General features: G+C 38.3%; 1 protein-coding gene and 1 long non-coding RNA gene across 8 annotated transcripts in view; one reads left to right on the top strand and one right to left on the bottom strand.

The window, feature by feature from the left end:
- The window catches only part of POC1B (POC1 centriolar protein B), a 95,146-nt gene extending 71,635 nt beyond the window's left edge, over positions 1-23,511 (top strand). For 6 of the 7 annotated variants that reach the window (XM_060656810.3, XM_060656807.3, XM_060656809.3 and 3 more), the window contains 2 exons: positions 19,007-19,225; positions 23,152-23,511. In XM_060656810.3, coding sequence (XP_060512793.1) covers positions 19,007-19,225; positions 23,152-23,256 — 324 coding nt within the window. In that variant the 3' untranslated portion in view covers positions 23,257-23,511. Of the gene's footprint in view, positions 1-19,006; positions 19,226-23,151 lie in introns of those variants that run through there. The other variant, XR_009617099.3, reaches the window with a different exon arrangement.
- Positions 19,594-23,736, bottom strand: part of LOC144616881 (uncharacterized) — a 66,337-nt gene continuing 62,194 nt past the window's right edge. Inside the window, exons 3-4 of the long non-coding RNA XR_014137971.1 lie at positions 21,863-22,019; positions 19,594-20,088 (exon numbers count right to left, since the gene is read on the bottom strand). This is a non-coding gene — a long non-coding RNA (uncharacterized LOC144616881). The remainder of the gene's footprint in view (positions 20,089-21,862; positions 22,020-23,736) is intronic.

Below are 23,736 nucleotides of genomic sequence, written 5' to 3'. Positions count from 1 at the left end.
AGATTATTCTTTCCTTTTTATTCAATACATTTGCTGAGCATTGTTATATACCAAGCAGTGAGAATGTACAGATGAAAGACTAAGTCCAAAAATAGTGATATATGCCTAAGTTGCTATGGGAGTGCATGAGCAGAGTGGCTAAATAAGGAATGTGTGTGTGTATGTGTGTGTGCGCACAAGCACACATATGTATGTGCAGACTAGAAAATTAGGATTGGGGACAGAAACTTTAATCAGAAATAACCTCCAAAACAGGGCTGATACTTGAGCAGATTCTTTAAGAATTTTTCTGATACAGGGAGCAAGGACAGAGCTCAGTTTCTACATAGACCAGAAGGCTTGAGAGGGGATGGTGAATTCAGAAAACTGTGGACATTACTGGTTGGCTGGATCGTGAATGACCTTGAATACCATTTGAAGCTTTTTGAATTCACCCTAAGAATCTTTGGAGGACCAGTGAAGGATTTTAAGCAGGAGAGTGATGAGCAAATCTGAATTTCAGAATACTCTGAAAATGTGTTAAGGGAGGGAGAAGAGGGAGGTGAGACTGGGGGCATAGAAAATTAGGGGGCAGTTGCAGTGGTAATCCAGATACAAAGTGAGGAGTTCTTGGTCTAGACCAGTAACATAGGGAATGAAGAAGAGGTGGCTGATCTTAAATTTGGAGCCGCTGGCTAAATAATGGCATGTTTACCAAGTTAGGAAATAGACATCGGTTGGGTATGGAGCATCCAGTCCAGATATAGATTTGAGAATCTTTAATTGATTGATCAAGCCATAAGGTCGCACAGGGCGATCCCTAAACTTCACTCTGTAGTAAATACTGTAGTGATTATGATGAACAGATGACCAGCGTTAATCTTACCCCATTCCTCCAGAGGGATCATTAGCAGACTGTTCTCTTTGAGAGATACTGGTTATCTGATACATACTGTGACTAAAACATGGAACAGATAAAACTGGTCATGTTTGACGGCTGTAAGTATTGGACCTGCTTTAGTGGTGGCACAGCTTCCTCTTTAAGAACTTCCTGCCTCTTCGTGTGTGTGCGTGTGGGAGTGCACGTCCGCACACAGATTATCCTGGTTGCTAACCACTCTTTTTACACAGAGAATCTGGTTTATGTTCTCTTTGACTCATGGCACCTGTGAAACGTATGTTTGAATTTTATGATAGTATTTGTTTTTTCCAGGAGGATATTAAGTCATTTATTAATTGTGCATGATAATGGATGATACATAAATTTCAGTCCCATCTATACTTTTATCTGATACCATAATTCAGTTTGGATATATTGCGTAGGATGTGCTAACAATCATATTAATCACCAAATAAACTCTGTGACTTTCCTTGGGTGACCCTTTCACCATGAACTCCAGGTCACAACACATTAACTGTCAGTTCAACTACCACAAAGTTTTTGGAGACTGTGGCTTCCATGTCCAGGCACATCGCAAATAAATCTCAAATGGAACCTGGTATCACTCTGAAGGAATTCTAACTTTACATTATTGAGGTAGTTTACCAAGGTGGCTTCAGAGTAAGCTAACTTTACACACCCCTTTTTTAAAAAGACACATTGACTCAGTACCATGATCAGACTATTGCATTTAGCAATTTGCAGCATGGGTGCAAAAAAAACCAAAACAAAACAAAACAACAAAAACACCCTACATTAAAACCCTTTCTTGGAATGCCTTATATTGTCCACATGACAGACAGCAAAACAACCTGTATATAATTAATCACAAATAGTCTTCGACTTTTCTGCCCATACACATAAGTATTGTCTAAAACATTTCTCTGTAGCTGCTAGGCCCTGCTACCACTGTGCTTGGCTGAGTTCATAAATCTCTTGTAACCAGTAGCTTCCCTGTCACTTTTCTGGCTTTCCTCTCCTGCTAAGCTTGATTTCCTGGCAGTAATTAAAACCTTCTGCCACTGCCATAGCTACTGCTGCTGCTGGAACCACCATAGCCACCTTGGTTTCGTGGTTTGGCAAAGTATTGGCCTCCACCACCATAGTGGCCAGAGCTTCTGCCTCCAAAATGTCCTCCTTCCCTGGGTCCAGAATTTAAAGATTGTTGTAGTTACCCAAACCGCTGCAGCTCCTGCCACCCCTAAAATGACTTCCATCATTACCAAATGCAGTCTAGCCATCCCCTCTGCCGCCATAACCACTACCACTTTGATAGCCACCAAAGCCACCTGACCCATGGATATTCCCTCCATGACCAAAATTTCATTCCCACCAAAACCACCTTCGCGACCACCACCGAAGTTTCCTGAACCACTTTGCCATCTTTGGCTGGATGAAGCAGTAGCCTTTTTTTGCTTAGATAGGGCTCTCCTTAGTTGTGGCCATTCACAGTGTGGTATTTTTGAATGACAGTCTTGTCTACGGAGTCATGGTCATGAAAGGCTACAAAAGCAAAGTCCCTCTTGTTGCCACTGTCTCTGTCAGTCATGATGTCAGTCATTTCAACTTTTTCATACTGTTCAAAATAATCTCTTAGGTGATATTCTTCAATGTCTTCTCTAATGCCACCAACAATCTTTTTCACAACTAAGTGGACACCAAGTCTTTGAGAATCTTCTCTTGAGAGAGCGCTCTTTGGTTCTGCAATTCTTCCATCCACTTTGTGTGGCCTTGCATTTGTGGCTGCATCTACCACGGTGGCATATGTGACAAACCCAGAGCATCTGCAGTGCTTGGTGTTTGGATCTCTCATTACCACACAGTCCGTGAGCATTCCCCATTGCTCAGAATGGCTCCTCAGACTCTCATCGGTTGTTTCAAAGTTCACATCTCCAATAAAGAACTTCCACAGCTGTTGGGACTCTTGGAGACTCTGACTTAGGCATGATGGGACAGGAAGGGAGACCTTAATGCTTACTCAGCAGTGTCTAGGGGTAGAAAGTGAGTTTTGTCACAGTATTTGAAAGTTATTTCTCCTAAGCCATTTCCCCCCATGGTAATTAGTTAAAAAGAAAAAAAAAAATCTTTGTCTATAAATGCAGTCATTATTTTTATTGTATTTGGCTTCTGGATTTCTTCCACCAGCAAAATAAGAAAGGGGGAAACACCCACATCTTTCGACACACAAAAATGTAGCAAAGAAAAATATTGTATCTCTATCAAAGAGTACACTGTTATCATAGCATCTTATTTTCAGTTATTTATAATGAAATATTTGTTACTGATAGTCTACTCATAAGCTATTCTTCCTGGAGGTTTTATGCCATAATTTTCAACTACGTCCAGTTATATAATCTTCATCAAGGGGTTAAATATTTTAGATGAGATTCATACATTTAAATGTTTGATGTTAGATTGGCTTCCTGTATTAAAATCAGGAAACCATTTTTTATCCATTAAAATGAAGAGACCATATTTTTAAATAGGTGTTGTATCTTTGCCTACTAAATTTCTTTTAAAAATATTACATACATTTTTCAGGCAACTGCCTGACAATGGAAACCTTGTTTGTTTGTTTGTTTGTTTGTTTGTTTTCTTTTTAAAAATTACATCTGCAAATGTCTTAATATTTTATTTTGATTTGTCAAACAGTGATTTTAATTTTACATGTGTATGCAGCATATACTTACTCATTTACCATCAGATAGCATTTATTTACTATGGTTCATTCATTTATTTATTGAAATGCAACCAGCCCTTATATGGCTTATTATTTCATTTGAGAAACCAGACTTATAAAGAGGAGTATAAAAGAAATCCTTGGAGTATAATGGATAGAAAAATATCTTTAATTCAACAAATTTTATTAATTTATGTGACCCTTACACCTTATTCAGCGAAGTGTCACTGTGTAAAGAAAGGTAGCTATGGCTTCTGCCCTTCTAGAAGCTTGTAATTTAGATTGTATAAGATTTGGGACAGGACATAATAAGATAATACTGATGATGGTAGGTAAGTGAATACAAACTATATATTAAACTCTTCTATATTATTTATTTACTTATTTATTTATTATTTAAATGTTTATTTCTGAGAGAGAGACAAGAGCGTGAGCACGTGAGGGGCAGAGAGAGAGAGAGGGAGGCACAGAACCCAAAGCAGTCTCTGGGCTCTCAACCTGACATGGGCCTCAAACCCACGAACTGCGGGATCATGACCTGAGCCGAAGTCGGATGCTTAACTAGCTGAGCCACCCAGGTGCCCCTGTATTAAACTCTTTACCTACATTTTCACAACAACCTTATGATGTAGTTCAATATTGTCTTCTTCATTTTATAAATGAGGAAACTAAGGCCTAGACAGGTCAAGTAATTTGTCCCATGTCATACGGTTAATACACAGAAGATACAGGGTTAACGGTCTGTGTGACTTGATGTCCCATTCACATGGCCACCATATTATAGCATAGAAAATTACATGATGTTACAAATAGCAGAAATGCAAGGAAAAATTGTTAATTGTCTTAAGAAGTAAAATTGAATTTTTATAGAGATTTAAATGAGGGGCAAATTTCATCTATTTGGGGAAGATAAGGAAAGACTTCACTATTTAGCAGATGCAAATTAAAGTCAACTAATACAATGTACACTGTGTATACTGAATTCTCATAGAAAGCTTTCACTCTCTGTTTTTTGAAAGGTTTAATGAATGATAAATAGACAGAAGAGTGGTTCTCATACCCAGCTGCGAATATATATAACTGTTATAATCACAGTTATTGTTAATTGTACTATAATATTCACATTATGCTACATGATGAATAGAACAATAAATAAACAAATACAATATTTGCTCTCTAAAAGATGTTCTGTAAAGCTTGCCAGTTTTCTGAATTGTAGCTTTGTTAAATGATTGGATAAATTCTTGTCTTAAAATTGCCTCTTCGTAGCATTAAAAAAACAAATACAGTAAGGGAGCTAAAGTCTTATTCAAGCGAGCAAAGCATGATTTACTTTGTGTGTACAATTGAAAAGAATTATCTCATGACTTTTAACACACAGCTCACTTCTTTTGAATCTGGCACTTGAAGAGTTTTGAGCAACAGAGAATAGAGCCTGTGAGAAGGAAACGGCATTATTTATCTCTGAGAATAAGCAAGCTCAGGAAATAATTTTTCAAAAACATTTTCCAAATAATGCCCCTGATTCTAGGATAGCTTTATGTTTCACAAAAATACTGAGGATGGTTATTTGAGGATATACTTTGACTTGATCTGGTTGGCTTTCTGTGTACAGATCTTTCTCGACTTCCCAACACTGTTACATCCTGATAAACTGCATTTAATACACCTAACCTGCCGAACATCATAGCTCAGCCTTGCCTATCTTAATTGTGCTAACTCCACATTAGCCTGCGGTTGGGCAAAATCATCTAACACAAAGCCTATTTTATAATGAGTTGTTGAATATCTTATGTAAGTTATTGAATATTGTACTGAAAATGAAAAACAGAATGGTTGAAAGTGTATCAGGTGTTTACCGTTGACATTGTGTGACTGACTGGGAGCTGTGGCTCATTGCCCTTGCCCAGAATCACCAGTGAGCATCATACCCCATGTATGTTGATAGCCCAGGAAAAGATCAAAATTTAAAATTTGAATTGTGATTCTACTGAATGCGTATTGCTTGTACACCATCATAAATTTGAAAAATTGTAATTTGAAACATCATCGTAAATTGGGCACTGTCTGAATAACTATTATGATACTAACATGGTAGTGATGTATTTGCTTTTGAGGCACATATGTTAAGATTGAAATGATACAGAGAATACAGATTAACATGAAATTAATAAAACATTACATGGCATTTTTGGAATGTCATGTTTGTAGATAGGGTGGCTCAATGTCATTACGACGTTAATTCTCCCGAATAAATCTACAAATTCAAGGCAATTCTAGTAAACCTCCCAGTAAGATTGTTTTTTAAAGATTTATTTATTTTTGAGAGAAAGCGCAAACTGGGAAGGGGTGGTAGAGGGTACAGAAGATCCAAGGCAGGCAGGCTCTGTGCTGACAACAGTGAGCCCGATGTGGGGCTCGAACTCAAAAACCTTGAGATTAAGACTTGAGCTGAAGTCGGATGCTCAATCAACAGAGCCACCCAGGTGCCCCCCACCCCACTTTTTTTTTTTTTTTAAGATTTATTTATTTATTTTCCTCCCAGTAAGATTTTTAATGAAACCTAAAACGTTGGTTTTAAAGCTCCTATGGAAGAGAAAGGGCCAAAAATAGCCAATTTTTGGAACAGGACAGTTTTGAAGAAATTTGAGGATTGGAGATTCATTAAGCTCTAAATGTGGTATTGTTACAGGGAGAGACAGAGAGCCCACAATGGGGAGCACACAAACAGAGCCACACAATTACAGATGGTCGGTCGTGAAAGGCCAGGCTTTGCAGACACATGAAGATGGACTGGTCACTAAATAGACTGTTCAGTAGATGCTGCTGGGACAACTGGCTAATTGAGAAAAAATATATGATTATTTTCTTACTTTTAGCCACAAACAAAAATCAATACCAGAGGGGTTAAAGGCCTAAATGCAAAAAACAACACTCAGAACATCTAAAAGAAAACAGGAGAATATACTTATACATTCCTAGTGCGCAAGGATTCCTTAAACACAATACAAAATGCAAAAATTACAAAGGAAGATTTAGCAAATCTGACTACATTTAAAACAAAAACTTGTATGAATAAAGACAATCCCATAAAATAGAAGTGAAGACAAACCACAGAGTAGGAGACATATTATACATATAAACAACAAAGTACTAGTATCCAGAATGTATAAAGAACTCTTAAATTAGGAAGAAGAGAGGTAGACCAATTAAAAAGTGAGGGTTGATGGGGGGTGGGAGGGAGGGGAGGGTGGGGGATGGGTATTGAGGAGGGCACCTTTTGGGATGAGCACTGGGTGTTGTATGGAAACCAATTTGACAATAAATTTCGTATATTGGAAAAAAAAATAAAATAAAATGTATTAAGGGGAAAAAAAAAGTGGACAGAGGGTTTAAACAGACAATTTGCAGAAGAATGATAATATACATATAAAATATACTCAAGTTACCAGTAATCATGGAAATGCACAGTGAAATGAAAACCATGGAATTCCATTTCCTGGCCATAATTTTGTTAAAATTTAAAATGTCTAACAATTAAATACTTAATTTTGTAAAAAAGGGGAGATTGTCTTCTCATATGAGAATAAGTCTGGGTAATATTTCGGAAAATATGTGGTAAAACTATGACTTTTCCAGTCTAGAGAAACGGTTGCACCTGTATACAGGAGACATTTATAAGACTGCTCGTTGTAACCCTTAATGCGAGTACAAAGAATGTATAAGTTGTAGATTAGTCGATCAGCAGAATAGTATTTGACAGTGAAAGTGAACTAGACTTGGCTGCATCACCATAGACAAATCAAAAACTGTTGATTTACAAAAAGTTCTAAAAGGATATAATACAGTAGCATTGCATTTTTTAAATGTGTAGTTCTAATACATGCAAAAGCTGTACTATTATTTAGGGATGTCTACAGATGTGGTAAAAAGTAAAGGGACATGAATTGGGATGATAGATGACATATTCAAGATAGTGTTATCTTTTAAAAGGGAAAGGAAAGAAGATAGATCAGAAAAGGGTCTGCTTTCTTTCTTAAGGTTGCTTTATTATTCTCTATACATTTTTACTGAAAATTTTAAAGCATAGTTGGCACTTTTTAAAAACACAGTTACTAGTTGGATAAAAGAGAAGGATTACTGATTCATCCAAAAATGTTAGTAATGGGGCACCCGTTAAGCATCTGACTCTTGATCTCAGCTTGGGACCTGATCTCAGGATTGTAAGTTCAAGCCCCACATTGGGCTCCATGCTGGGCATGGAGCCTACCTAAAGAAATGTTAGGATTGCAGTGAGGTTGCATTTCTTATTCACTCATGTTTGAATTTCTCTTGGTTGCTGTTGTGCACACAGAGAAGGGCAGTTTTCTAAAAGGTGAACAGATGGCTCTTTTGAGACATGTGGGTGAAACTAAACCAAATATGGCTTTCCACGTCAAACTTCCATTTTCTCCAAGATGTAATACTTGAATATAAAATATCTTTAAGAAACACATCATTGTATAATATAAGCTATTACCTGCCTCAAAATTTAGATACACGCACATGCACGCACCTTTTTTAAACAAAGAGTGAAGTGTCATAGTTTGCGTTTGCCTAATCATGTAAGAGGTAAATCGTATAAGGCCGTTTTTGTACAGATTTTATATGTCCTCGTTGTATCCTGCAAGTTCGTGTATCCTTCAAAGTTAATAAGCTTCTCTAGAGATGAGAATGAAGATTAAAGACAAAGACAGACAGTTGATTTGTTGCCACAGCTGCCTTTTCCAAGGGGATTGAATTAAACATTCAGATGTTATAGTTGATAGCTGCATGGGGATGTGTTTTTTTCAAGTCTTCTGACAAAAACAAAATTTCCAATTTGGTTTGAAGAAGAAAAAATCAAAACCCTCTGTAAAACCTTATCCCTGAAGCCTGAAGGCTCTTTCTTTGAAGAAAAGACATATGATTTCTCCCAAGGGACAAGCAGAAGTCTTTGTCAGCTCAGCCAATTTAGTTTGGGAGACACAAATTTCACATGACATTCTCTGATTTTATCCAAGAGATACTCTTAAGCCAGTAAGACTGGCACAGGTGGGTATGTTTTTACAAGGCTATACAATACGCTGTGCAGATGTACACAATAGAAGAGATGTGGTTACCTCCTTCAGGATTTCCTTCCTAGCAATTTTAGAAATTGCGAATGAATCTTGTGCTGTGGTCCTGTGACAATCCCACATGGGTGACTCTATAGCTCCTTTTTCTGTTTTCCTGATTGGTTTATCTACTCCTGTTAGCACAGGCTTCTGATCTGAAGGAGAGAGCTAAAGATAGAGCAACACTCTGAGTCACTTCTGAAAGACAGCCATTTTCTCTCTGTCAGGAATCTCAGATGAACCCAGTGACTGTCTGAATCCTTTGTGCTGATGGTAAACTCAGTGTAAAGCCTCCTACTCTTTGGCCACCACTTCCTCCAGTCCTCCAATTTTGATAATTCATCAACTCTAAAAGGGTCTCCGATCCATTGAGCCTCCTGCCTTGTCACTGCCCACCTCCTGTGTCTGCGTCCCTCTCCTTTTCCTCAGATTCTGTAGTCCATTATTACGGCCATGCTCTTGTCCCTTCCTCCCTCTGTTGTACTCACCCAGAAATTTTCAACCTGGTTAAATCTATTTCTTTGCCTACTCTGCCCCAACACCCAAGCAACTGATTTTGACTAGACAGTCATGCTGACTGATTGCACCTTAAGTGTATTTACACAAAGTTCCAGGGCACTCAGCACTGCCTAGCCAACTCATTCACTGAGTAGCTATCACCTCACGGCCCTGTGACATCAGTGCTCTCCTTCTGCTACTAGATCTTTTCCATCATCTTTAAAAAGGAAAACTTCATCTGATCCCTCTTCTTTCTCCAGCTCCTGTCTCGTTGCTCTGTTCCCCTCTAAAGCAGAGCTCCCCAAAAGAGCTGCCTATATTCAATCTTTATTTCGTCATTTTCCACTCTTCTGAATCCACCTCAATTAAATTTTTGGCCCCACCATTCTGCTTGTGTCACGGCCCCAGTGATCCATCTATCTCAGGCTTTCTACAGGACTTGGCCCTGGTGACCCCTCCTTCCCCTTGAAAGTCTTCCATCACTTGGATCACCACCCTTCCCACGTCATGAGCCACTAGTCACCTTTCCTGCTCCTTCTCTTCCTGCCTTTTGAAGTCTTTGCAACTCTTCTCTTGTTTGACTCCCCCACCCAAGTGATCATAGGCCCATGGCTATAATATTTATATGCTGAGCACCCCAACTTCAAGGAGACAGAAGCTCCTGTACTTGGGACTTTTCCCAGACCTTGCTCTGTGTATCTCTTCATCTGGGTGTTCATTTATAAAAACTGGTAAATAGATACCACTTATCACTCTCCACAACTTCTCCACAGAAATCTAGAATCCTATACTTCCAGTGGCATTCATGACTATTCATTCCCTTTGGAAGTGTCTCAAACTTGAGATGCTTAAAATTTATTTTCTACCTCTCCTACTAAAAAAAAAATACATCATCAATGAAGCTATATTGTAAGATAGCACATTACCCAGCCTTGTTTCTCTTCATAGCCCTGGTGATTACCTGACATTACGTCACATATCTGTATATTTATTTTCTTGTTTCACCCACTTGATTATAACCCCATGTTGACGAGATCTCATTTATTCATTCCTTATAGTAGGCAGCATAACGATCCTTTAAAGATGTCCATGTTTCTATTCCCAGAATATGTGAATGTGTTTTCTTACATGGCAAAAGAGACTTTGCAAACGTGATGATGTTAAGGATCTTGAGTTGGGGAGATTATCCTGGATTATTCGGGTGGGCCCAATACAATCACTGGGTTGCCTGTAAGGGGAGGAAGGAGTCATGAAAATTAGAGAAGGAGATATGGTAATGGAAGCAGAGATTAATGTAATACAGTCAGGAGCCATGGAAAGCAGTAGTCTCTAGAAGCCAGAAAAGGCAAGGGACAGACTCTCTCAAGGGTCTCCACAAGGAACACAGCTCTCCTGGCACCTCTGCAAAACCTATCTTGGACTTCTGACCTCCAGAACTTTAAGATAATAAATTTGTGTTGTTTTAAGCAACTAAACTTGTAATTTGTCACAGCAGCAGTAGGACACTAATGCACTTATGTATCCCTGGCATTTAGAATTTCTCTGATGTGTAGGTGCTAAATAAAATAATGCTGTTTGAATGAGTGTTATATCTTCATTATTTTAGATTGCATACAGAGATTATTGAAGTTTCACATTTGTATTCTAAATGTTATTGAAAGTAAATAATCCATTCTTTATTTGAAAAATAATAGTTACCTTTATTTTTGTCCAGCAAAAGATTTTTTTGTTATCGTAGTCTGTTTCAGGCAGGCATTTTATAACTGTGTGTGTGTGTGTGCGAGCGTGCAGTGATTTAAAAATTTCAGAATATCCTTCTGCTCAGGTCATGATCTCACGGTTTGTGAGCTTGAGCCCTGCGTCAGACTCTGTGCTGACAGCTCAGAGCCTGGAGCCTGCTTCGGATTCTGTGTCTCCCTCTCTCTCTGCCCCTCCCCTGCTCATGCTCTGTAAATAAATAAATAAATAAATAAATAAATAAATAAATATTAAAAATTTCAGAATATCCAGAATGGAAGGGACTTTGAAGGGCATTCAGTAGAATTTCCTGACCTGATGCTTGTATATTTTTCATAATATCCCTAACAAATGACCATCGCAAGTCTATTTTAGCATTTTCAATGATGGGAAACTCACATTAGCTCACATCAAGACCACTTTGGATAGACTTTTCTGACTTTTGTCTGTTTTATTCTGTAGTTACAGAATTAAGCCAAGACTAAAATCATTAGTTATAAGCCAACACTGACTTATTTTAACCCATTTATTATATATCTGAAGGCCAAGTCATTGGTTATCTTTACATGTGACATGCCTACGTTTGCATTCCTATTTGTCAGAAAGTCTTTATGCTAGGCCATTAGAAACCATCAAGTATGCTGGGGGGGGGGGGGTGGGTAAAAATCAAGAAGTGATTTGCAGATTTGCAGTTAAATGATAAATGCTTCCATTGCTCCCTTATTGTGCCTCTGAAGAGGCATTTCAGACAGTAATTTTTAGTAGAGAATGGCATTAGCTTAACTTTGGGTTTTTGCTTGTCTCCAAATACTGTCAAATTATCAATATTTATATTTTGTTCATGGTTCAACCGATATAGGACAGTGAATTCAGTGAATCGCAATCAAAGTTCCACAACAGCTGAGCCCTATCAGTGTCTCATGCACTGTACTAGACACCTGAGAAAAAAAGATAAAGTTATGGCCACTGAACTCAAGAGACTACCTCTCATAAACTAGTTGGGAATATAGACATATGAACACAAATATAACAAGAAATGACAGTGCTCTACTGATGGCAGGAATGATGACTTATGAGAGTGAAGTTACACCCGTGATTAGTTCTGACTTGCTCACCCAGATGGAGTGAGTGAGAAGAGGAGGAGGGGTAGGAGGAGGAGGAGGAGGGAGGGGAGGGGAGGGGAGGAGAGGAGAGGAGAGGAGAGGAGAGGAAGGGAATGAATATAATACATGATCTCCCAGGTGTAATGGAGCACCACAGTATCTTGAATGTTCCATTGTTCATTATATAAATAGTAATAGTTTAGATGTGGGGCCCTTGATTACATTGTCACATGGTTAATTTCCTGATAAAAATTTGCTTACAAATGCCACAATTTTCAATTTCTATTAATGTATTAAAAATTCGTTCTCTAAGTGACGAGTGAAAAATTGTGCATTAATTTTTCCATGACATCTACACAACCTGCTAAGAGCCCTTTGACCCCAGAATATCAGAGCTTTTGTATATAGCTCTCCAGCCCATCAAAGCTGTTTGCATTAGTCAACTCTGTACCTCTTGTTTTATTTTGTATGTTCCGATGGGGAGTCGAGCCTTTTAACGTGTAGAAATAAGGGTTTCTCAGCCACTCAGATTTATTCATGCAGTTGGTGAGGCTGCATTTTCCATCTTTGAGATGGCAACCATGGGCCTATCCAAGGATAGGGGTGGTGATTGTCCTGCCATCCTTTTGGAGGAAGCGGTTCCTTGGAGAACTGCAAGCTCCATGAAGGAAGGTGCCACATCTCCCTTGCTCTTTGCTGTGGCTTTAATGCCTACCATTGGAGGCCTTCGTTTGCTGACTCAGCCAGCGAAAGAGCTCTTCTTACCTCCCTGTACTTCACGTGTCAGCAATAAAAGAGATAAGGGAACATAGTGTGATTTCTTCCTTTTATGAAGTACCAAAGCATTTGCTCTTTTCTGCAGTCTTCTAGTCATTTGTCTGCCGTGTTTCTTGTTCATTCTGCAGTGCAAGTGATGTGCCAGGCGCTGCAAGGGTTCTGGGCCTTGCTCTGTCTTCATTCTCTCACCACAACAGAGAATTCTTGAGAGCAGAATTCTTACACACTTCTCTTGCACCATGCTTACCTTTATTTTTTTTTTTCAATTTAAAAAAAAATGTAGGTCCACATTAGTTAACATATAGTGTAATATTGTTTTCAGGAATAGAACTTAGTGATTCATCACTTAGTTGCAACACCCAGTGCTCATCCCAACAAGTGCCCTCCTTCATGCCCATCACCCATTTAGCCCATCCCCCACCCAACACCCCTCCAGAAACCCTCAGTTTGTGGATATTTAAGAGTTTCTTACGGTTTGTCTCCCTCTCTCTTTTTATCTTATTTTTCCTTCCTTTACCCTATGTTCATCTGTTTTGTGTCTTAAATTCCACATATGGGTGAAATCATATGCTACTTATCTTTCTCTGACTTACTTTGCTTAGCATGATATATTCTGACTCCATCCGTGTTGTTGCAAATAGCAAGATTTCATTCATTTTGGTCGGCGACATAAAATTTAACGTTGGTAAATGCTTAGTATGATGTTGGTGCTTGGGAAGCATTTACCCAGGAAATGAATGCTAGCAGCTTTGAGGTAGGGGAGGGCCTGATGCACTGAGAGCAGTAGGGACCAAAGCCTCACTTGCTGGACTTTGGACGGCCCAGAATCTTAAACATATTTTTGCCTTTCTCATTTTTTTAATTTTTTTATTTTATGAATGAGTGTGTTAAAACTTCCCCAAGCTGTGCATCTCTCTCTCCCTGTACAAATAAGACGCAAAGTTGGGGTTGGTTCATGGGAAAGAATCTGCTAATTTCTAGGCTCCAGTACCTCTGAGAGACAGCTACGTCAGGTGGCTAATGTAGAATGTAGATCAAGTTCTTCCCCTCTCTCTGCCCATACCCTTTTCTGTGTTTTATTCATCTCCACATGTCATATCATAGTAATCTATTTGATGCTGGTCCCAACAAGAAAAGCATTGTTAAGACTGCATTGAGATCTTTTACTCCCTAGACCTCCCTTTACCGTCTAGGGAGTGATATTTGCATGTAGTGATATTTGCATGTACTTATGTAGGTGTGATGTGACCCATGTGAAAAAGACTGCCTTGGTCATATGGAGTGTTTGGTTTCCATCTTTGAGAACAGTAATAAAATCTGCATACAAACGCTTAACATATTCAAAAGGATTCAAGTTCCTGCCCAGTCGAGGGGATGCAGTGGTAAGGGAGTGGGCATAGCACAGTCTAGTGAGGGAGACAGACAGTAAACTGGGAACAAATATGTAGACACCAACTCTGATCAGTTATGGAGGAAAACATCAGGATGCCATGTTGGAGAATGGAAGGTCCAGTTTCAGGAAGGTTGTCAGGGAAGACCTTCTGAAGTGACAATTAAGCCGACATTTAGAGATCAAAAAGAATTCAGTTCTGCTGGAAGGGGAGAGAAGGCATTGCAGGCAGAGCAGAAGCAATGTTAAAAAAAAAAAAAAAAGTCTGTTCTTTGAGGAGGAATTATTTTGGGATGAGGATCATTGCGTTGTACATGGCCATCCACACATTGTTCCCGATCGGTGAGATGACTGCCCAGGATCTGGAATGCAGGCCGTGATTGTGAGGCAGGGCTTCTCAGCAAATCCTTTTTATATTTCATACTCATCTTTATGGGGCTTTCATTTCCATCATTGCCACCAGCCACTAGCCGGGGACCCAGGTAAAGAAATTCTGTATGTTTCTTTCCCACTTCCCTTAGCTCAGAGCATGAATGAGTGGGTCATAGTTGCTTCTGGCTAATCAGTAACATTAAAAATCCTTTGTGTTAACTTGTTCTTCCATGGTCTGTGATTGCTAGGAATTTTGCTTCTGGACATTTTAATGACAATTTTAGCTTTACTTCCCCACGTGGAATGAATAATTCAAAGGGTTAGTAATGGGATTGTTTTGAGGTGTGGATTTTAATGAGTGCTTCATATCCTAAAATAATACCACTCAGGTATTTTGGGTTCACACTTTAACATTGTCAGGCACATCACAAAGGGGGAAAATAGGGGTACAGAGCAAAACTGCTCAGTGACTAGGATGGTTTTTGAAGATAAATATAACCTGCTAGACAATAAAACAAAAATATAAGTTTATAAATTTCAGAGGGTGAAAAGTAGAAAAGATGTATTACCAAATGACTGAAGGGCTCAAGCTTCAGGAGAGCCAAGTCTTGGGTCATGCTACCCACTGCTAGGTTCTCACTGCCTAGAATGGTGCCTAGCACAGAGCAGGGTCCCGGGACTATTCTCTGAGTGAACAAACAGAGAGACCCTGAGCCAGATACACTTAGCTAGGTAGGAGTACAAAGATGCATTTTATACATACTTTTAAAATACACTTGAATTGTGAATGGTGGATTTTGAGTTTTTTATTATTTTCAACAAGTGGTGAATTTGTAAGATTGTGACAGAGGAAACTTGAAAGTTTTCATATTCCTAAAAAAATGGTTGGAAGGATCATGGAGATTTATGATTGGTTACGTCTCATACATCTTTCCTACGTGTATGTATGGCCTTGGGCAAGTTACTCAATCTCTCTGTATCTCTGTTTCCTCATTTGTAAAATGGGAATATTAGTAGAACCTACTTGATGGGATTATTGTGAGAATTAAATCAGTTCATGTGTGTAAAGTACTTGAAACAGTACCAAGTATAAAACAAGCCCTGTTGTCACCATCATCATCATCATCATTAAGGTAACATGTTTGAGGTGACCTCTCTCAGGAACTCTCATGTGATAACCAGAAATGTAAAATTGATTAAAAACTTTAAAATTTTTTCTGTGATATGTATTTGGATTTTTGTTTGTTTTTCACAATAGCTTTAACAAGATATAATTCACATACTATAAAATTCACCCTATTAAAGTGTATGATTCAAAGGTTTTTAGTATATTCACAAAGTTGTGTAACCATCACCAGTATCTAATTTTAGAACTATTTTACCACTCCAAAAATAATCTTAGAACATTTTATTTCCTTCCTTCCTCCCTTCCTTCCTTCCTTCCTTCCTTCCTTCCTTCCTTCCTTCCTTCCACTCTGTCTCTCTCTCTCTCTCTCTTTTTGGCTCCATACCCAACATGGGGCTTAAACTCACAACCTTGAGATCAAGAGTCCCATGCTTTACAGACCGAGCCAGCCAGGTGACTGAGAATTTTAGATCATTTTCATCACCCTCATACCCACTACCAGTATCTCCCCCTTCTTCTCTCCTCCTAGCTCCTGGCAACCACTAATCTCAGTCTGTCTTCATACATTTATCTATTCTGACCATTTCACGTACATGAAATCATACAATGCATGGCCTTTGTATATAGCTTCTTTAACTTAGCTTAATGTTTTCAAGGCTCATTCACATTGTAGCATATATTAGTACTCCTTTCCTTTTTGGGTAAATAACATTCATTGTATGGTTATACCACATTTTGTTTATCCATTCATTATCACAGCATTTGGATGCATATGAATTGTTTCCATTTTCTGGGCTATTATGAATAATGCCTCCATGACATTCATGAGCAAGTTTCATTTGTCTTCGGTATATACCAAGGAATGGAATTGCTAGGTCTTTTGGTAATTCTTTAACATTTCAAGGAACTACCCAAACTATTTTCCAAAGTGGTTGTACCTTTATACAGTTGCACTAGTGAATATATTGAGGGTTCCAATTTCTCTACATCTTCACCAACATTTCTTAGATTCTGTCTTTTTTGTTTTAGTCATCCTAGTGGGTGTGAAGTGGTATCTCATTGTGGCTTTGATTTGCATTTATTTCCCTGATGGCTAATGATGTTGAGCATCTTTTTATGAACTTGCCATTTGTGTATCTTTGGAGAAACATCTATTCAGATACTTTGACCATATTTTGAGGTATTTTTCTTTTTATATGTGATTTGTAAGAGTTCATATGTTCTTTATATGTTCATCAACAAGTCTCTTATCAAATATATGATTTGCAAATATTTTCTTCCATTCTGTGGAGTTTTTTTTTTCAGTTTTTTGATCATATCTTTTGAAGTACAAAAGTGTTTCATTTTGATAAAGTCCAATTTATTTAGTCAGTTATTTGTACTTTTGGTGTTGTGTCTAAATAGCCTCTGTCTATCCAAGGTCAGGAAAATTTATTTGTATGTTTTCTTCTCAGAGTTTTATAGTTTTAGTTCTTATATTTAAGTCTATGATCCATATTGAGGTAATTTTGTATATGGTGTAAGGGTCCAAATCCATTCTTTTGAACTTAGACATCTACTTTTTCCAGCATCATTTGTGAAAAACACTATTCTTTCACCATTAAATTGTCTTGGCAACCTTGTTAAAAAAAAAAAACAATTGACCAGAGGTGGAAGGACTATTTCTGGACTCTCAGTTCTATTCTGTTGATCTATATGTTTGTCTTTATGCCCACTGCCATATAGATCTATTCCGGTGATCTATATGTTTGTCTTTATGCCCACTGCCATATAGATCTATTCCGTTGATCTATATGTTTGTTTTTATGACTACTGTAGTTTTGTAGTAAATTTTTAAATTGGGAAGTGTGAGTCCTCTAACTTTATTCTTCAATATTATTTTGGCTATTCTGGGTTCCTTGCATTCCTTATGAATTTTAGATCAGCTTGTCAATTTCTGCAAACCAGGCAGCTAAGATTTTGATAGGAATTCTATTGAATCTGTACACATCAATTTGGGGAGTATTGCCATCTTAACAGTATTAAGTGTTCTGGTTGGTCTATGAACGTGTCACAGGTGTGGATGCCTTTCCATTTATTTATATCCTTAATTTCTTTCAGTGATGTTTGCAGTTTTCAATGTATCAGTCTTACACTTCTTTTATTAAATTTATCCTAAGTATTTTATTCTTTTTGGTGCTATTGTAAATGGAGCTTTTTTATTTTATTTTATTTTATTTTCAGGTTGTTCATTTCCAATTGTTTGGAGGGTTTTTATGTTTTTTGTTTTGCTGTGGTAAAATATACACAACATAAAATTTACCCTTTTAACCATTTTTAAGTGCACAGTTTACTGGCAATAAGTATTCACAGTGTTGTGTAATCATCACCACTATCTATTTTGAGAACTTTTTCACCATTCCAAATAGAAACTCTGGACCCATCAAACAATAACTCCACCCTCCCCGTCCCTCCTGCCCATAGTAACCTTTACTATTTCTCTATGAATTTGCCTATTGTACATACCTCATATTAGTAGACTCATACACTATTTTCCTTTGTGTTTGGCTTATTTCACTTAGCATAGTATTTTCAGGGTTCATCCTGTTGTAGCATGTATCAGAATTCCAGTCATTTTTGTGGCTAAATAATGTTCTATTGTATGTGTATACCACATTTTGTTTATATGTTTATCTGCTAATGGATACTCCTGTTGTTTCCACCTTTCAGCTATTGTGAATAAAGCTGCTATGAACAATGGTGTAAAAGTATCTAAGTCTCTGCTCTCAGTTCTTTTGGATTTATCCTTAGGAGTGGAATTGTTAGATCATATGGTAATTCTATGTTTAACTTTTTGTGGAACAGCCAAACTGTTTCCTACGGCAGCTGCACCATTTTATATTCCCACCAGCAATTGCATGAGCGTTCTGATTTCTCCACATCCTCACCAATACTTGTTATTTTTGATTTTTGTAAAAATAATAGTCATCTTGATATGGTATTTGTTTTTAATTAAGAATTGGACTGCATCTAACAGTCTTTTTAGTGGTAGAATGCCTCCTCTTTCAGACAGATACATACAAAGTGTATTTCATTAAAATACCAAGGAAAATAGTAAATTTTCTCTATTCATTGTTAGCTTTATTTTCTCCCTGCAATAGTAATTTCTATAATACTGTATTTGAGGGTAAATAATTAAATGAAAGCTGGTTATTTAGAAGAGGAATATTGAAAACTCCTTTTAAGGCTTGGAAAATATAACTCTTCCTATCTTTTCTATGATGTCAAAGATAACAGATACCACTGTTAGAACCTTAGCAGACAAAGGTGAAGAGATCAACAGTTATTTCTTGAACCCTTCTTTATTGTCATCGGAATGTTCACCAACAACCTCGAAAAAGAAAACAGAAGACACGAGTGACTTCCCTTCTGAGAGCCAGAGAAGCATACCACTCGCCGTGACTGATGCTTTAGAGCACATCATGGAACAACTCAGTGTTTTGACACAGGTGGGTTAGCGTGCTTTACGTGTACTTCAGGGTGAGTTAAAATAATCCTCGTTGCGGTAGTTTGTAGAACTTGCAGAGCAGGGGGAAGTTCTTTTTTCTCAGAAAGGCAAGCTCAGGGTGGCCATTGATATAGCAAGGCATGCTCTGCTGGGCTGCTCTAGTAAGATCTTACAGAGGGCACGCGTGTGTGTGCCCGTGCATGTGCACGTGCGTGCACATACACACACATGCTCACACATACACACACACACACACACACACACACACACACACACACACACACCTGCCACGGCACTTTATCTGGCTTCTGGAGGCCAGAGGGCACGGTAGAGACTATAAAGAATGGCACTGGTACTCCATGCGGTAAATGTATTTGATTCTGCTCAGTAACGTTTTACTCTAAGATTTTTGATGTAGTATGTTCAGATTAGGACATTATCAAAGAAATATTTAGGGCTATTGAAAAAATGGTGAACAGTTTTTGGTTAGAATGAAATTTTGACAGTTTATAGTTCTTCCCTTAGAGTTCTTCCCTTCCCCTTTAGAGGCAAGGAGCAGATATTCTCACTGTCCAAGATGTAACTTTCCTCATTTCAAAGCTTTTTACATTGATGTTGTGTTCTTCTGGAGGTGATAGTTTTTATAGTTTTTGCATTCTTGTTTTAGAATTTTAACTTGTCCGTTGATGCCATTTTACATTTGCAAAGAAGGTATACTATGGATCTTTATGTACCAAAGGTCTTCCAACTCTCGGTCAGGAGATAATAGATGTCATTTAAGAGAAGTTGTGTGTTGAAATGGATACATCAAAGGTTTCTCCTCCAGCTCTGTTGATTGTTTCCTTTGAAGAAGTCTTATTGTTCCTGCAATACGTAGAATGAGCAGACCTTGTTATAAGTTATACAGAAAGAGAGGCTGTAATGTGAACTGGAGAGATGTCAATTACTTTTCCATAATACATATTTCATGTTGGAATAGCTCTTGCATAGAAATCATCTCATTCTGTTCTCATCACTGCTGTACGTTATAATCACCTGGACAGTTCTAAAGCATACAGATGGCCAATTCTCATCTCCACAGAATCCATTGCCATTGGTCTGGGGTAAGGCCCTGACATTTGTCTCGTTGCCCAATATGATTATGTTTTACGGCCAGGGTTTAGAACCACTAATTAAATGAATACTAAAAACCAGGGATAACATCTCAGGGCATTTAGAGGCAAGGGGCATATATGTGGATTTGGGGCCCTGTCAGAATGTGGGAAAGAGCCAGGTGAGAACTTGGAGTCATCATACGATTTGTTCAATGAAACTCATATTAAAATCACCAATTTTCATTTTGCAATATTGTGCTGGAGGTGACTTTCTCTGCGTTTGTCAGACATTTCTTTCCTTTAAAGGCAGTTTCCCTTTCAGATTTAGTTTGGGTTGGTTTATTTCCCATATTGCCCCAACTTCTTCACCTATACTGTTGCATTCGATGTTAGGTTGTTCTTAGAGACTCTTCCAAATGAGTCTGTCCACTCTCTATTCTTCTAGCCTCATGATCCATCTCTCCCAATTCAAGGCTAAATGAATCACTTTAAGCTTTATTGACTGTTCCTTTTAATTTTGAAAGGCTGGCTTTCTTTTTACAATTAAAGAGGTTAAAAGCAAGCCCAGCACACTTGCAAAATAGAAACACTGAATCTGTGGGCACGTAGCAAGTAAAATAAACATGTTCTGATGCACTTTAATTACAGATGACTGAACATCTAACTCAGTGTTTATAACCTATCTGTACTGAACTGTAATTAGAAATAAATTAAAATAAAATTACATTTTATATGGTAGATGAATGGAGTTAACCGGTGTTCAGGGTATTGATAATATACATATAAATCCCTTCAGTGGGATTGGAATAATGTGTATAAAATATATGGCAAAATGCTTTGGCCCATATACGTACTCAAGAAATGGTAAAAAAATATTATCAGCATCATTTTTTAATTAGTCATAATATATAGTATGAAATATAAAAGTAAAAGCTGGTAAATAATGGTATTTTAAAAATTGTTTACCTTCAGAGGGTGATAGGGAATCAATTCATTATCTTGAAACTTACTAAAATAACCAAGCATTTATTTTGCCTTTTTTTTTTATTAAAAAAAATTTTTTTTTAACGTTTATTTATTTTTGAGACAGGGAGAGACAGAGCATGAACGGGGGAGGGTCAGAGAGAGAGGGAGCCACAGAATCTGAAACAGGCTCCAGGCTCTGAGCTGTCAGCACAGAGACTGATGCGGGGCTCGAACTCACGGACCGCGAGATCATGACCTGAGCCAAAGTCGGATGCTTAACCGACTGAGCCACCCAGTCGCCCCTGTTTTGCCTTTCTTATATGAACTCTAGTACTGGATAGCCACATAGTAGATGAGGAAAGTGTCTCTTATTAATGAATTATCCCAACTAATACTTTTTTAAAGGATGAGATTAGAATATCATCATTTACAATCCTCAAGAATGAATAGATTTATGCCTTGAGCAGTTCCCAACATCACGAGAAAAGAAATGATCAAACCTTATTAACATGGCTTCTAACAAAATAGACCACTACCTATAGTCTTATCTATAGATCTCAGTAGATCTGTAGTCTTACAGATCTGATATGAGTCTCCTCAAGCCTTTGAATCCAGTTGCCAATTTGTAGAGCATACAGAGAACCAAACGGACCAGACTGTACCCTCAGCGTGCTCTTTTTCACCTTCAGACTGGTGGCAGTGCTACAGGCAAACTCTACTTGAAATGGCCTGAGTCTGTCAACAAACAAATTATAAAGAAAAAAAAGGGAGAGGGGATGAGAAGCTGTAGATTAAAAGGAACTTTAAATGACATGTCAAACTTTGCAAATGGGTGAGACGAAATTATAGTGTCTAGGGATGTACACCTGAAAGATAAAACCATAAAGAGACACAAGAAAATAATTTGGTCAGGAAAGTGGCTATTATTGGGGGAGGACAGAAGTGAGGACTCTGCGAGGCACCTGGGAGTAACTCTGGGGCGGCTGGCGGCGTTCCAGTTCTTGACCTGGGTGCTGGTTATGAGGGTACTTTTCTCATGAGAATTCACTAAGGGACATGTGTTTTGTGCAACTTCCTGAATCCATTTTATTTTAGAATAAAAAGTTTAAAAAGAGGAAGTAGTCAATATCACAAAAAATTGGATCTGGCACATTTAAAAGTAGCCATTTGTGTGTGTGTGTGTGTGTGTGTGTGTGTGTGTGTGTGTGTGTGTTTAGTCAGAAGCTCATTTATTAGCCAAAGGAGTTAGAATAGCTAAGATTCACCAAGTCCTGGGTGCCAGGCACTAGCATAAGCATTTTACGTGCATTATTTCATCCAGTCTTCCTAACAACCCTGTGAGGTGCTGTTACCATTTTCAGGCTGTGAGAACTGATGCCAGTCATTACAATATTTTCAAAGTAAACTAGGTTTCCAGCTCCCTGGTGTGGTATAGCTATGGTCCATCATGGATTGATCGTGCCAGAATGGCCAGTGATGACATTTAAGGAGCCCGTGGGCTGGGCGGGTGGCGTTCCGCCCCCACTCCCCACACTGCCGTGTAGCATGAAAGCCCACTTAGAACGGTTCGTATAGCCTCTTCCCTGGCATCCGTGCTTTAGGAGGCCAGACAAGAATGGTCTACAGAGTCCTCATCTTTTTTCTCACCAAAGGCATCAGATTTTATCTTTTCCTCAAATTGCTTGCTAGTGCTTTTTGCCCCATGGTAGAGCCCAGAAACTGAACAAGCTCTGGGGCTAATTTTGAGCCCCTTCCTGGCAAAAGGGTGGACATTCCAGTTCCTAAAAGCATCCCCTATGCAGAGATTACCATCACCGTCCTCACCATCAGGTCACCAGGCATTGATTATTTTGTCCTCCTTTTGCAGACTGTTTCAATCTTGGAGCAGCGACTGACTTTGACAGAGGATAAGCTGAAAGACTGCCTTGAAAATCAGCACAGGCTTTTCACTGCTATCCAGCAGAAAAGTTAAATAGAAAAGTATGAGCAGAGGCATGATAAACGAACACATGTACATAGGCTCGGGAAGGTAGTACGAGACGCTCCCTTCATGCAACACAACCATGTGCTGATTATAATGATCATGGCATCTCTTAAAAGGGTGAGCAACAGAACCAAAGGCAGAAAAGGCACAATTAACGACCAATTTAAACACACAAATCAATGTCAAGGACTAATTCAAATCATTACTGATTATAATTGCAGTAATAAAGTGGTAAGTATTCAAGTGGCTCTATATTTTCCCCCATATTATTTTAAATGCCAGTTTTCATTTATAGTCCAAATCCTGCCAGGAAAGTAATCAAATCTTTGAGTTTCATTGTTAAATCATTGCAGTTAATCACGTTCAGGCAATTCCTTAAAGCAATGGATGTGTTTCTTTAGTGAACAACACCATTGGGGTGAAGTAATACAGTTACCTCTAAAACAGCATCCTGTATGCAGAGAATGA

The sequence above is a fragment of the Panthera onca genome, chromosome B4, assembly GCF_046562875.1.
Source record: "Panthera onca isolate mPanOnc1 chromosome B4, mPanOnc1 haplotype 2, whole genome shotgun sequence".
Lineage (NCBI taxonomy): Eukaryota > Metazoa > Chordata > Mammalia > Carnivora > Felidae > Panthera > Panthera onca.
This window is presented reverse-complemented; position numbering and strand designations above follow the sequence as displayed.